Source organism: Nycticebus coucang, chromosome Y (genome assembly GCF_027406575.1).
Source record: "Nycticebus coucang isolate mNycCou1 chromosome Y, mNycCou1.pri, whole genome shotgun sequence".
NCBI lineage: Eukaryota > Metazoa > Chordata > Mammalia > Primates > Lorisidae > Nycticebus > Nycticebus coucang.
In genome coordinates, this window is record NC_069805.1 from 23,488,014 (window position 1) to 23,503,337 (window position 15,324).

Below are 15,324 nucleotides of genomic sequence, written 5' to 3' on the forward strand. Positions count from 1 at the left end.
TCCTCTAGGAATTGGCTTATGGTTGTGAATTCTGAAGAGATAATTTTCCTCCTTCAACCAGTGCTAAAGTTTAACCACTGCAGTCTTCCTTGAAGTTCCCTTAGGAAAAGGAAATAAGGCAGGTTTATTTCACTGTCACACTACGTAAGTGCATAGCCTGGGTATCTAGTTTACTTTCACAGTGAGCTTTCTCCATCCTAGTGAAATGTAAAGGAGTCTCAAATTTAGACTCCTCAGTTTGAGAGGACCTTGGAAGTAATCTTTTGTCCCCTGCACTCCATAAGACCCTGAAAAATAAAGTTCAAGTTCAAAATATTTCACAAATGCCACCAAAATGAACATCTTCAGTGTTCAAGTTCATGCTCTAACTTAGTTTTGGCACCTAAGTATTCCCTACTTTCTTGCCACCTCACTAATTCATTTAAACACCTTTTCTATAAAAAAAAAAAAAAAAACCCAGGATATTTACGGGATTTTGTTAGTTTATTTTACAGTAGGACAATCAGTCTGGCTATCAAGTCTATCACTATGCCAGATATGAAAGTCTTTTTTTACATGTCTTTTCTCATACTATTTCCATTGGGTGGAAGACTCTCTTTACACAGTGTGCCAGTTATCAATTTATTGTCTCAGTACCAAATTCACTCTTCATTGCCTGCTGTGTAAAAATGCAGCTGGCCTTTTAAATAGTTTTTATTTGCCAGCTGATATGATGCTAAGACCTGTCAGTAGAGGGTGGTAGAAGACATTGCAGGGGACGGGTTTTCCTTTTTGTTGCTGGTGTGCTCCTCCAGAAGGCTTCTGCAGCTTGTGCAGCTTCTCCATCCCCAGAATCCTATTGGTGCACAAGCTTCCCCAGGCACCCACCACCTGCACTGTAGACAGCTTCTCTAGCACCAGGCATCTGCGGCTCAGGCAGCTTCTCCAGTGCAGGGCAGTGAGCAATAGGAGCAGCCAGCAGCTTCCTTTGCTGCTAACACCAGCGTGGGCTTTTTTCTAGCAGAATGCATTCAGTGAGACACTCTCCTGCAAACAGCTGTCCACTGCACCCCAGATATATATCCAGGGCTTCTATCACCGCAACTTCTCTGTCATTCAGTGAGTCCTGGAAGTTGGGATATCAGACCTAGGGCAGAGGGGCAAAATAGCTAACTCTTGGATGTTCTGTCTCAGAGCTAGGGTTGGGTAGTGGCTGATTCTTATGCTTGCATTCTTCAGCATTCACTTTACTTCTTTTTTTTTTTTTTAGAGTAGTTGTAAAATAAAACTTTTTTTTAATGGACAAAAAAGCAAAGTGAGTCACCTCCAGTTTTAAAGGTGAGATTTAGCAAAAGAAGGATGTGAAGCAGTTTTTTACTATTTACAAAATGCCATATAGAACGGAGGTGGCCACCTTCAGTAGCTGAAGAAATGTCTTTCACTTAAGATGGCCACAGAAGTGTGGCTCCTGGAACTGGCTCAGAAAGGCCACACAGACCTGGGCGAGGGACAGTCCCTCTGTGGGAGCACCAAAAAGGCTCAGTCTTCTGTTTCTTCATAAGTAGTCTCGTCAAAGGGCCTTTCCAGTAGAGGTACCAACCAATGACGCAAATACTTCAGCTGCAATGGGTCTCCAACTTCATCTATCTCCTTTAAAGCAGTATCAAGTATTTCTTTGGTATGAGCTGCCGACAGGCAAAACCTGGCTCTGGACTCAATAATTGGGGTAGCAGAAAATCCCACCACAACTACACCGATGTTCCGCTTCAGCATCTCCCGTCCGAAGGCGCCGATCTTGGCTGGCATGTAGAGCATCAAAGGCACCACTGGAGAATCTTCATTTCCATAGACGATGAAGCCCATTTCTTTCAGGCGTCGCCTGAAATACCTGGTATTTTCAGCTAACTGCTGTACACACTCTTTGCCAAGGCTGGTGCCATCCTGCCCCATGATGCACTTCATAGACGTGTTGATCTGCTCCACTACGGGCGGTGACAGTGACGTGGCATAGACTGCAGTGTGGGAATGTGCTCGCAGATAGTCTACCAGTTCCTTCTTGCCTCCAATGTATCCTTCAGAAGCACCAAAGCTCTTTGTGAATGTTCCCATCATAACATCCATATCCTCAGGATCCAGGCCAAAGTACTCCACCACACCTCGACCTGTAGGACCCAAGGCCCCAATACTGTGAGCCTCATCCAGATACAAGTATGCCTTATACTTCTTGTTGAGGGAAATCACTTCAGGAAGGCTAACAATAGATCCCTCCATGCTATTTATCCCTTCCACGAGGATTAGAATTTTCTTCCAGGGCCTTCATGTCCAAGGCTGACCATAAACAATGGCATCTTTCACTAGCTTCTCTAGGCTTTGCATATTGTTATGTTTGAAGATTCGAATGGTTGCTCCCGACAGTCTGGCTCCTAGAACTAGTGATGCATGGTTCAGTTCATCGCTCAGAATCAGGCAACCTTTGCCAACAAGAGCAGGAATGTTCATTGAATTTGTCGCAAATCCCATGTCATATGCTATAGCAGCTTCTACTCCCAAGAACCATGCTACAAGTTTCTCTAGTTCTTCATGCTTGTCCAAGTTTCCAATTTCCTGCCGAGTGCTGCACACTCCAACTCCATACTCCTCTAGGAATTTGGCAGCTGCCTCTTGACATGATCCAGTATTCCGTGCAAATCCGAGATAGTTGTAGGAACCCATGTTTATAACATCTTTAATTATATTCCCTGTATACTTGAACGACCAGTTGTAATCATGAGACTGTCTCTCCATGATATCCACTTTGGCTCCAGGCACACTGCAGATTGGTTGATTCCAGTTGTCTCTTATCCTCATGTAAAGGTTCCTTGTGTAGAAGTTTTCAAAATCCTGATACAATGACACAAAGTCGGGAAATGTCCAGGAGAGGTAAATCCACAGACAGAAAGTAGATCAGCTGTTGTCAAGGGGAGGGAGACACGTAAGGAAGGAAGGGCTGCTAGTAGACACATGTACACGGTTTCTTTTGTTCTTCTCTTTCTGTTGCATGGTGACACTTTTCAATACTCCAATGCCTCAAGAAATCTTGAAGATATCCAAAGAGGGTAAGTACACCGTACCACACGTATGTGAGCACAACAACCAGCATTGGTGTCTTTTCAAAAGCTTCATTAAATGGCCTTTTATACAGTCCTCCATTTTGTGTAACATGATGGATCTGGCCGGCGGCAGCTGCGGTGCTGCTCCTCACGTACCCGTTTCTCACTTCCCGGTTCGCCACGCAGCGGTTAGCCCGCACCGGGCGACGGCAGCAGCAGCTTCCAGGCCTGGCCGCATCCTCCTGGCAGCACCTAACGCAAAGCGGGCTCTGTAGGCGGCAGCTGCTCCAAGTCCCGCTCCGGAGCCCACCCACCTTCCCGAAACCGGAAATGAATAGGATTCACTTTACTTCTTACAAGTGAATCCTTTGTTAATGAAATCCCCTATTGTGGTTACTGATATTTTATATTAAACTTTCCTTGTTCAATTTATTGTGTGTTTTTTTGTTTGTCTACTGAGTCACCTTTGACAGATGAATATGCCTTCATCTGGTAGTTTCCTACTTTCTTATTAAGATTCATTCATTGATTCAACCATTATTACAATTCTGGTGTAGTTGTATTAGAATGAATCATATCAAAGCACCATTTTTGAAGGACAAAAATCCTTGATTATTGGCAGTTTCAGGTGGTTCAAACTAATATTTTCTCAATAGTTTCCACCTCATACCTCTACCCCAACTTATCCCACTAATTGAAAATATAAATTTGGAAATAATGTCACGTATTATAAGACTGAAAATTCTCGGAAATAATTTTTTAATCTTTTATTCTTAAGGCCTGAATGCCTAATCTAATTCATGGTAATTACTATATGCTGAAAAAAAAATGAGCTGCTGTACTAACTGAATGCTGGAAAGTCATTTAGTCCCTTTAATCTTCAGTTTCTTCCTCTTCTAACACCTACTCTATATAAGTCTAAAGTTCTTTTTTTTTTTTTTGCAGTTTTTGTTTGGGGCCAGGTTTGAACCCACCACCCCTGGTATATGGGGCTAGCGCCCTACTCCTTTGAGCCACAGGTGCTGCTCAATTCTAAAGTTCTTAACGTGGCCTAATGAATATTTGTTCCCTCTTCCTTAGTACAGTTGCAGGCAAATCATGCTACTATGTCATTTCACATGGGAAAAATAATTGAAGAATCATTCTTTTAATAACAATATTTCATTTTTTAAATATTATAATTAATTATAGAATTATTTAAAGAACACAAAATCCATACTGAATCTCAAAGCATTCTATAATAGACATACTCTAATTTGACAATATGAATGTAACTTTCTTTGCATTATTATTGCTTGATATTTTGATGCAGCAATTCTCTGATTTCTTTTTTGAATATCTTTATGTTCGTTCATTCTTTACGAGTTTTTTTTTGTTTCTAGTCCTTATCTTAAACATTGTTATTGTTATTATAAAAAAAGAACACCAAAGTATAGAAAAATAAAAAAAAATAACCAGAGCTAAAACTATTAATGTTTTTATATAATTATTTTTAGCATTTTTCCTCTAAACATTAAAGTACAGCTTTTTAATCCTATTTTTTCTATTCAATATTATGGTACAAGCATTTTCCTGTATCATTAAGTGCTCTTTGAAAAACACAGGTTTTTTTGCTAAATGATATTCATTCTGTTAATAAACTGTCAATAATTCATCAAATTATTTGAACTCTTATGATGTTTTACCTTTTTTTGCAACTATAATAGTATTGAGTTGAACATTCTTACAAATACTTATGCACATCTCTTTTTGTTCCATAGAAGAAGTTTGTGGGAGGATATACTAGATCAAAACATACAAATATTTCTATGGCTCTTACGAAACTGTTGCCAAATTTCCTTCCAGAAACCACGCACTAATTTGTATTCCAATATTCAATGCATACTCAACAACAAAATAGTTTAGGGGAAAAAACTGCCAATTCAGTTGTTGAAAATACCATTTATTTTTATTTGTATTTCTTTTATTTTTAATAACTATTGTGCCTGTTCTTATATTTATTGTTCTCTCTATCCTTTTGATGTATCTATTTATATGCACCCTGTCTTTTAAAAATTGGGATCAACACATTTTTACTTTCAGTTTTTAAAAGATCTTTCCATATGGGTATTTACCAATTTTTCACATATTATAAAATTGTTTTTCGGATTTTCACTTTAGTTTTATGATAGGTTTGTGAAGTTTTATATTTCTGTATAGTCAACAATCTTGATTATGGTAATTAATGTTTTCTCTAGTGTTTCTTGCATTGATTTTATGTTAAGGGACTACCTCTTTACTTTGACATCAGAGGCACCTCTATTTTATTTTTTTCTATCCAGTCCTAGCTGTTTTATTCTTTCAGTTTTGGTATATCACATGAGATACAATATGACTTGTTTGTTCTAAAAATGTAATGATGTACTAATTATTTCAAAATCTGGAAGTTAACCTTAATACATTTGTGAAATATTTGAAAATGCCAGGCATTTGTTGAGAGACGGGAACTGAGTCATGTGCTTAAAAAAAAAAAACAATAATAAATATGGTTTCACTTTATTTGCTTTATGATTGCCTGATAAAGTATACCATGTCTCTAATGGCCTAGTATTTATAATAATTTTCATTGAAGAGGTCATTCTTCTCAACAAGTGAGTAGGTTCTGTCTGCTAAAATGAATTTTCCTAGCTTATAGGTGGGTAGGCATGTTGATAGTTAATAGTCTTTGAATTTGAAATACTGTCTTTGCTGAAAGTGTAGGAGTGTGCATGTGTGCATATATGTGTGTGTGTGTTATGTTCATAAAGCATCTAGCAGTAGTTCCAGTGGAGCTGTAGGAAATGGGAATGTCACTAAATCTCCTTTTCTGCTCCATTCCTCTGCCTTCCAATATATTTTCCTTTTGTTGCTTATCATAAAAAATGTCCCTCTTGCCTTTTTGTCCTCCAAATCAGGATCTCATACATCCAGAGTACATGGGTTGGGTTGTCTGAGGACTAAGGAGGTTCCTAGAGTGTTCTCCTTATGTGTGACACATATTTTCATGGAATGTATTAAAATTCCACAGGAAATTTTGGATTTCCCCGGCCTCCCTAAGAGTTTGATATATGTTTTCCACCAGAAACTCAAGGTAATTACCCTCAAGATTCATTGAAAATATAGACTAGATGAAAGTTCTTATTGGAAATAACCAACTGCCACCCTGGCTAAATTACTCAAAAGAAGAACTTAATTTTTAATTTGAAAAACTATCATCATGGGCGGCGCCTGTGGCTCAGTGAGTAGGGCGCCGGCCCCATATGCCGAGGGTGGCGGGTTCAAACCCAGCCCCGGCCAAACTGCAAAATAAAAAAAATAGCCGGGCATTGTGGTGGGCGCCTGTAGTCCCAGCTGCTTGGGAGGCTGAGGCAAGAGAATCGCTTGGGCCCAGGAGTTGGAGGTTGCTGTGAGCTGTGTGACGCCACGGCACTCTACCCGAGGGCGCTACAGTGAGACTCTGTCTCTACAAAAAAAAAAAAAAAAAAAAAAAAAAAAAAAAAAAAAAGAAAAACTATCATCATGACATGAATACCACTGCAATTGTCACCACCCTATTACCAGGATGGATTCTGAGTGGTCACTGTTTTTTCACATCCTGTCTTTGACTCAGCATCCAGACTGGGTTAATCTGATTGGTGGAATTTATGATATAGCTGCAAAGGAGGCTTAGAAAGTAAGTTACTGGCATTTTTAGTATCTAGGATAAGAGTTATTCATCCTACGAGCAAGAATTCACACTTAGTAGACATCAAGAATGTCAAATGTCATTTGCTAGATTGAAACAGATGAACATTTAGTACTTTTACAAGAATCTGGATGTTAGGTGACCAGATTTCTCAAGTGATTGACAGTATCTTCACATACCATCTTGAGTTTCTCATGTAACAGACATTTATTAATAGAAATATCTTGTCCAAGGTTGCACTCTAGGTACTAAGGTGGATACAACATCTAAGAAACTCTTGCTATCCTTGGGATACTGCAATTTAGTTGCAGAAACAGGATTTATACCAATAAGATTGACTTCAAAAGATTGGTTGGCCAGCACGGTGGCTCATGCTGCAATGCTAGCACTCTGAGAGGTTGATGTGGAACGATCACTTGAGGTCAGGAGTTCAAGATCAGCTTGAGCAAGAGTGAAACCTCCCTTTCTACAAATAACAGAAAAATTAGCCAGGTGTGATGGCATGTACCGATAACTCAGCTACTTAGGTGGCTGAGGCAGGAGGATTGCTTGAGCCCATGAGTTGGAGACTGCAGTCAGCTGTAATGATACCACTGCATTCTAGTTGGGGTACTCTATCTCAAAGAAAAATACTGACTTAACTAAAATATAAGTGCAATGCAAAGTAAGACATAACTGTTTGCTTAGTTTAGGTTTCCACACAAAGCAGAACCTAAGACACGGACTTAGGGTCAGGCTGTCTAATTTGGATGTGTCCCTGGGAGGCAGGAGTGAGTGAATAAGGGAGAATGAGTGAAAAAAAAGAGGAAAGCCAGTGTATGAGAGTCTGTCAGAAGTCATTACTATAGGCAAGGAGGGCTTACTGCTACAAAAGCATACAGAATAGAAGTACCCACATGAAGATCAAAACAAAAGTATTTATCCACTGGCCCCTGCATACCACGGATGAAGGGCTTTCCCCAGAGACAATCACTTTCCCACACTTCCAGCCTGCACTTCTTCACAGGTTAAGCAAATTCCCTGATATTGGAGGAATTCCCTGAGCAAGTACAAATGAAGAGGGCGTCGTGGGATGCCCATCCAGAGATGAATCTGAGCTTACAATGGCCCCTTCCACCACAGCTGCCTTTGACACTAGAGATGGTTGCCTGTTACAACTCTTAACAGGGGTGATGCATTCAAATGAGAATAAGTCACTGCAGGCTCAAGTCCTTAAGGAGGCTGGACTCCAGCTGATCCTGGAAAAAACTGAGAGAATTTCTCATGCTAGACATTTCATAACACATCAAAATTCGGAGCTTTGCAAAGACTGGCTGTGCTGAAGGCAGTAGTTATATATTTCAGCACATGGTACCTCTGTGATTCAGTCTATGTTCTACTTCTCTTCTTGAAATAACATTACATTGAGGTTATGACGTTTAGGCATCTTTCAAAAGCTTGCCTAGGCTTTGACATCAAAAACATGTTCCCTCAATCCAACCAGCTTCAGAGTCCTAGAAATTCTGATAAAGTTAATACGAGTTATTTTTAAAATTTGTATGCACACAAAAAAGCCCATGATAATTTAACTTACCGATAATCTGATAAAATAAGTCACTATTGCTATCCCTCTGAATTTTTGTAATCTTGCTCATAAGGCAACTGTAAAATAAAAATTTTAAATTTCCTTTATATTCATATATTTTAAATATGTATTTTAAAATATTTTTTATATTTATTTATATTATATACAGGGTGGCAATAAAGTTCATGTGCAATTTAAAATAGTTTACTATTATCGCTCCTCGGCCTTTTGGCTAAGATCAAGTGTAAAATAGTTTGCTATTTTACAACCAAAAAAAGTTTACTATCATAAATTGCACATGAACTTTATGGCCACCCTGTATTTATGTATTCATTATATATGGTAGCCAACAATTACACATATATCAAGATATGTATATTAATGAAAATATTTCTAACTCAAGGTATTATGTGGGTCTATCAAGAGATTTATTTTCATTCATCTCATCTTACTTATTGCTGCCAATACGATCTATTCATTATATTGGAAGACATAAAACTCCCTTTCTCTTAAAATTTATATAATACATACTTTACCTAAACTAGTCTTGCATACTCCTGTTTTACTTCAAAGCAAGGTGTCTTCAGATTGACAAACAACTGATTCAAGAATGCTCCCAGCCTAAGGCTACTGACTGGTCAGCTCCTTCCTTCCCTCACATACTCTCACTCACTCTGAAATGTGCTTCTTTCTTTCCCCGACTTCTCTTTTTCCTCCTTTGAACAACCTCTCTATGGATGACCATTAACTGGGCCCAAGTTAATGTCTCTACAGAAAGGCTAAGAAACAACATGCATAAAAACTCCCATGCCCATACATCCTGCTCATTCTCTGTTTTTTTCTCAGGTCAGTGACACCCCGCTGGAATTGCTCTGGGCTCTTATCCCCTCACTCCTTACTCTTTCATCAAACTCAGGCTACAGTTTTTTCCCCCAGAGATAATAACTGCTTATGCATAAAGGTCCTCTTAGAGGCCCTTCGGATTTCCTTGGCTTCCCCAACTTTTGACAATCTCCTGAGTAAAATCTCTACCTCTTTGCTCAATGACATAAGATAATGCTATTGAAAGACATTTGTAAACTATCAAGTAATGTATGAGTGTAGTTTATTGTCATCATTTATGATCTCCCCAAATCATGCAAATCAGGCCTGATGAGTAATGTTCATGACATGTGCTACCAAAAACAGAGAAAAATTCAAAGTTTCATAAATAAAGTTTACTTTCCCATTCTAAAAGTATACATATGAATCGAGGAATATGACAGTCTATAAAAATGGAAAACAAAATAGTTATCCTAAATCTGACCGTCCATACTTAGCCTTTTTTTTTTTCTCCTGCCTTTTTAGCTATACATATTTCCTTATAGGTGTGGTCATATTCCACCTACAATTTTGTCCCTGCCCTTTTCAACTAATATTATTGTATAATAGTCTAAAAACCTTTTCCTTTTATAAGATGAAAAGTGCCAAGGAAATTTTACATAAGAAAAATGCCATCTGAAGCCTTTAAAGGTACTTAGAAGTCCCCTTTATAACATCTATAAATTTATCCACCTATCCTAATTAAAATTGCCTATAATCAAAATCACTATTAAAAATAAATACATGTACATTAAATAGGTTAATTGTATAGAATAGAAATTATTCACAATAAAGCTGTTACTTAAAAAATTGCAATAAAAATACAGGTGTGTTTCTCCCTATGTGTGATTACATTTTAAATTACTTGATAGTGTGACAGAATGATTTATAGAAACACTGATTTGCATTTTGGCTTGGGCATTTTTTTTCCCTGCCCTCAATCCAGTTGTTGGCCTCAGATTATGTATTTCCCTCCTTCAGATAAATTTCCATGGGCAAGTAGAAGCTACGTGAAGCAAATTTGCTCCCCATCTTGGATAAAAATCTAAACTCAACTCAGAGTTTATACACAGTATCCCAGGGAGGAACAGGAGAAAAGAAAGACCCTGTGAAGGATGCAAGAGGAAAAAAGAAGCGCTGTTCTCTTGGCTGGGAAAAGGTCAGAGGTAGAGGGGCAGGGGGCCCTAGGTCAGAGCACATGCAGGGCAGGGTCTTGGGCTCAGACTTAACGTTGTCCCAGCAATGTCACTGAATCATCAGAATCCCTGAAATGAAAGGTCTTCATGGTCTGGCACAGGTTCCAGTGAAAACTAAGGTTGGCCCTAGGGTAACCAGAATGGCTTCCCCTTTGTGATTTCGAGAGAATCTGGTAATTTTGTAAGAACTCTTTCAGGTATGAGGAGTCCCAATAATCACAGACTGAATCTGTTACCAAGCTGGAAACACAACGCTGCAGCTTCAGGTTTAAACTGGTTTACAGGACAGAAAAAAAAGGAAGTGTTTTCACTAACAACATTCATATTCACTATACTAGTACTGCAACCATATCGATTGCAATTATTTTCTAAATAACATGTCCTGTGTGATGTTACTAACCATTTTTTAAAAGGAAGCCCCCCACACACACACATACAACAAAGTACTACTGCCAGATCCTAAATCTGCCAGCATCTCGTAGATCTAGTCCAACTTCCTCATTTTGAAGATTAAAAACTTGAACCTTGAGAAGGTGAGGTGAATTCCCCAGGGTCAGACTTGAACCTGGTATAGGACTGTTATCTTCACTCTTAGGCAGTGTTCTGTGAGGTTTTGTAGCTGCCACAAAGTGCTAATAGACTGATGAGTCATCAAGTCCTCCAGGGCAGCCTTGTAGTTATCCACTCTATACATATAGATGTTGCGTTGGATAATCACCATATGTTTACTTGTGATAAAACTTAGTTTTTTTGCAATTCACTTGAGATGGTGGGCTTTCAGGTTTGCATAGTTTACCCCAAGAATGTTGTAGCCAACCAAATCACGTCTCTACCCTGGCACTTCAGAGAACAGCAAGGAGCAAGTGCCATCATTATTATATCCTGAATAAAAATGTGAAAAACACATTATTCTCTCATCTGTTTCTTCTAGTGTCCCTACAGTGATTTTGCAAAGACACATTTTGACCTATATTTTTATTCCTTTTGTAACATGACAATGGTGTAATTCAAAAGCAAAGAACCAGCAGAAATGACCACATAAGATGCAAAGGGTCAGAAATAGGGTGAGACTAAAGGAACGACACATGTGCAACAATTAGTTTTACATAAGGATATGCAATATTACAAAAGATTAAGATGAAATTGATGCTTTCACTTGTACACTGGATGGGAAAAAGCAGTCTGAAGTGGTATAACTGAGAATGGTTTATTGAGACACATACAGGACTGTCCTGCTCTTCTCTGTCATCCTTTTACTCGCTGGTTAAACATTTGTTATGCATTTTATCACATTTAAGCACTTTTACTATTTATTAACTTAGAAGCAATTGAAGCAATTTTAAATTCCTACTCTGGGAAAATAAAACTGCCATTTGAAGAAAACTTATTTACTTTGACTTATTCCTATTGATACATTTTAATTCAAAAATATATTTTTTCTGATTGTACCTTTGTTGGATAATTGCAATTACACAGTATGGGTTTTACTGAAGGGATCGAATATCATTTTTATTTGGTAACCTCACTAAATTTCATATTTAAGATTTGTATTTTATTTATAAGAGTGGTTTTTCTCATTACAAAAATATTAATATGTTAACAGTTCTATCTAGTAAATATTACTTTATGAAGTTACTAGGTTACCGATGTTGAAGTTAAAGTTCAGAAATAGGGATGTCAGAAGCAGGTGGCTGACCAGCTGCCCTGACAAGACCTCCTAGGGTCAAAGGATGTTTGGGGAGTTACCTTCAGCTCAACATTGGGTCCTGAGCTGTTGAGAGACTAATAACTTGTACCCAGATTTGATCATTTCAAGGAAGTAATTTATGTTTATTAAATTTTCAAGGGACTGATCTCTAATATAACCCAAGATGCAGATTTACTGTTTTACAATGGTAGAAAGAACCTCGGCTATGAAGTTAGTAGAATTGGTTTCTGACTCAGAGTTGCCATTATTTACTGTGAGGGTAAGCTACGGAATTTCTCTGAGACTAGGTATTTGCATCTGTTAAATGCAACAGTTGATGCGCTGAAGTGGCACCCACCTGTAGTCTCAGCTATTCAGGATGCTGAGGGAGAGAGATCACTTGAAGCCAAGAGTTAAAGGACAGTTGTGGTAACATAGCAAGACTACTACCTCTAACAACAACAAAAAATGCAACTGTCATGGGGATTAAAGTACATCTAGAGTACCTAGAGTAGAGAATGGTGGTTATAAAGATGAGCATGAGGATGGTAATGGCAACAAGGGAGGAGAAGGAGAAAGAAGAAGAGAATAAAGAGAAGAAGGTTCCTGGAATCACAGGGATTATAAGACTTATCAGCATATTTTTTTTAGTGAAATCAAAGACAGAATTATCATTAATTAGAAGGCACTTGGTTAGTAGAGAGTCAGAACAAAATAAATTAGGTAGAATACTACAAAAGCTTGGACCTTCAAGCTGTGAGGATCAGTAAACCCATCTCTACCCTGGGGATATAACTCCCCAGCACAGAGGATAGAATAATATTCTATTCCAGCACCCAGAATAATGCCCAGTAAGTGGAAGGCCCTTAGTAAACAGTTGACAAATGAATAGGTGAGCACTCCAAGTCATGGACAGTGTTGAAAATAGTGATAATTCCTTTATCTTTGTTCATCTATCTCCAGACTCAATAGTTACATTGCTTCGTCCATTTCTCAGTAACGTGTTCAGTAATGTCATCAAGTGGCTCATATGTCTCTGTTGTTTCGGTCACATTTAGGCATTGTCTAATTAAACTTAAATCACTTTATCATTTACTGCAATCATATTTCCAAATTCTATGAGTTCTGTCTCATAACTTAACATAGACTTACAGTAGAAACAGGCTAGATGATCCTAAAACTCATGTCTTCTTTTTCCTGGGAGCATAGTGAGATTACGTTTCTCATCATCAACTCATTTGTGGTCATATGACTGAATTTTTAACCAAAAGAACATATGTACAAGTGTTGTACATTTCTATTAAGTCTGGCCGATAACATCACCCTATTTGCAATTCAGATCTCTAATTTCAGTTCAAATGAATGTAGAGAATTCAGTGTCCTAGTTGATGGTGGAGCCAATAAAAGAAAAAATAACTGGACTCAGTGTCTGTAGCTCAAGCAGCTAGGGCACCAGCCACATACACCAGAGGTGGTGGGTTCAAATCCAGCCCAGGCCCGACAAACAACAATGACAACTACAATTTAAAAATAGCTGGGCAGGGTGGTGCCTGTGGCTCAAGGAGTAGGGCGCTGGTCCCATATGCTGGAGGTGGCGGGTTCAAACCCAGCCCCGGCCAAAAAAAAAAAAAATAGCTGGGCATTGTGGGAGGCACCTGTAGTCTCAGCTACTTGGAAGCCTGAAGCAAGAGAATTGCTTAAGCCCAAGAGTTTGAGGTTGCTGTGAGCTGTGACACCATGGCACTATAGCCAGGACAACAGCTTGAGATTCTGTCTCAAAAAAAGAAAAAGAAAAAGAAAAAACTGCCTGGATCTCTGAATCACATGGAGCACAATTTGCCTCCCTCCTCACCATCACATGCACACACATGGAATCCCCACTGGACTGTGATATGAATGAGAAATACTCCTTTATTTATGAAGCCACTGAGATTGAAGGGTTATTTCTATAGTTACTATAGTAAAATGAGTATGGTATTAATTTAGTTATCCTAACTAGTTAATTTAGTTAACTAACTAAAGGATAACTAACTAAATTAATACCATACTCATTTTATATAGTAACTCCTTTAAAATTATATGCATTACATACAATATGTAGAGAAATTTGAGTTCATTTTTGTCCTGTATTCCACATTTTACATGGTCACACAAACACAGCCTCAATAAGCAATCAATCCTGCTCCTAAATCTCCGTATCTTTCCATCCCCACTACCTATACCTTGTTTATTAGATCCTTAGTTTTCCCACCTTGATTACTGAAATAGTGCCCCATATTTTCTCCTTCCCCTCACTCTTTTCATTCCCTCAATTCATAAGAGTAGTCTTTCTGACACAAAAATCCAATTTTGTTCTTTGCACAAAATTCCGTGATTCCTCATCACTCCTGGTTAATGTCTAAAGAAATTAGCTTTCTTTTATAATCTCTTTGCTTGCTTCTCCTCATCACATACCCTAAACTATTATATCTCAATGGTTGCTAACTGTGAGTTTAAAACACCTAGAATTCCAGGCATTATTGAAAAGAGTTCTGGAATCCACAAGTGGTCCATTCATTATGTGTTGATTGAACAAATGATCTGACTCAACTATGTATTACTGCCAAGTGAGTTAAACTATGTAATGGGTGAGCAGATATGAGTTATTTTTATCAACACCATTTTCCAAATTTAATTGCTATTGTGATTAATAAAAAAAAAATTTTACCTGAATGTAACTGTATTCAAAATATTTCTCAATTATAGGATGCTAAAATACCACTACTGTCATGTGCAGGGGGCTCAACATTTTGATGTTTAAAAGGGGTCCACACTGGAATATTTGGGGATCACTGCTTGACATTGCAAACTATTTGCAATTCCTTGAATGGACAATGACATTGATTCTGCACATGTGGAGGATTCTGTGTCTTGGCTTGTTCAACCTCCACTCCACCTGACTTCTAGGGTGTCCTTCTGTGCCACAGAGGCTAGAAAGCTGTCTTTCCCACCTTTGGCAGGAAGAGTTCTGGATGCTCAAAACAGATGTATTAATCTAAGATTTCAAAATTGCAAATGAGACTGAGGCCATCTTCCTGGTTTTTGAGCTTTTTCTTTACCAGCAAGCAATTTTGTACAGATCTTTTTCTATAGCAGAATTCTTGTGTCCATTTTTTGGCTTCCTGAGGTTTAAGAGGCAGTCACAGCCTTAGGGATGACTTCCTGATCCTCATCCGTGGTTGGCAACATGTTTTTGGACTGAATAA

General features: G+C 38.3%; 1 protein-coding gene and 1 pseudogene across 1 annotated transcript; one reads left to right on the forward strand and one right to left on the reverse strand.

The window, feature by feature from the left end:
• Positions 1 to 1,147: 1,147 nt before the first annotated feature.
• Positions 1,148 to 5,817, reverse strand: LOC128579033 (serine palmitoyltransferase 2-like). Its single transcript, XM_053581334.1, is given in 3 exon segments — positions 1,148 to 2,880; positions 2,993 to 3,382; positions 5,788 to 5,817. Coding segments are annotated over 3 exon segments (1,782 nt in total). The 3' UTR covers positions 1,148 to 1,518.
• A 2,730-nt stretch (positions 5,818 to 8,547) lies between these two features.
• LOC128579211 (uncharacterized) lies at positions 8,548 to 8,690 on the forward strand (annotated as a pseudogene).
• Positions 8,691 to 15,324: the final 6,634 nt, after the last annotated feature.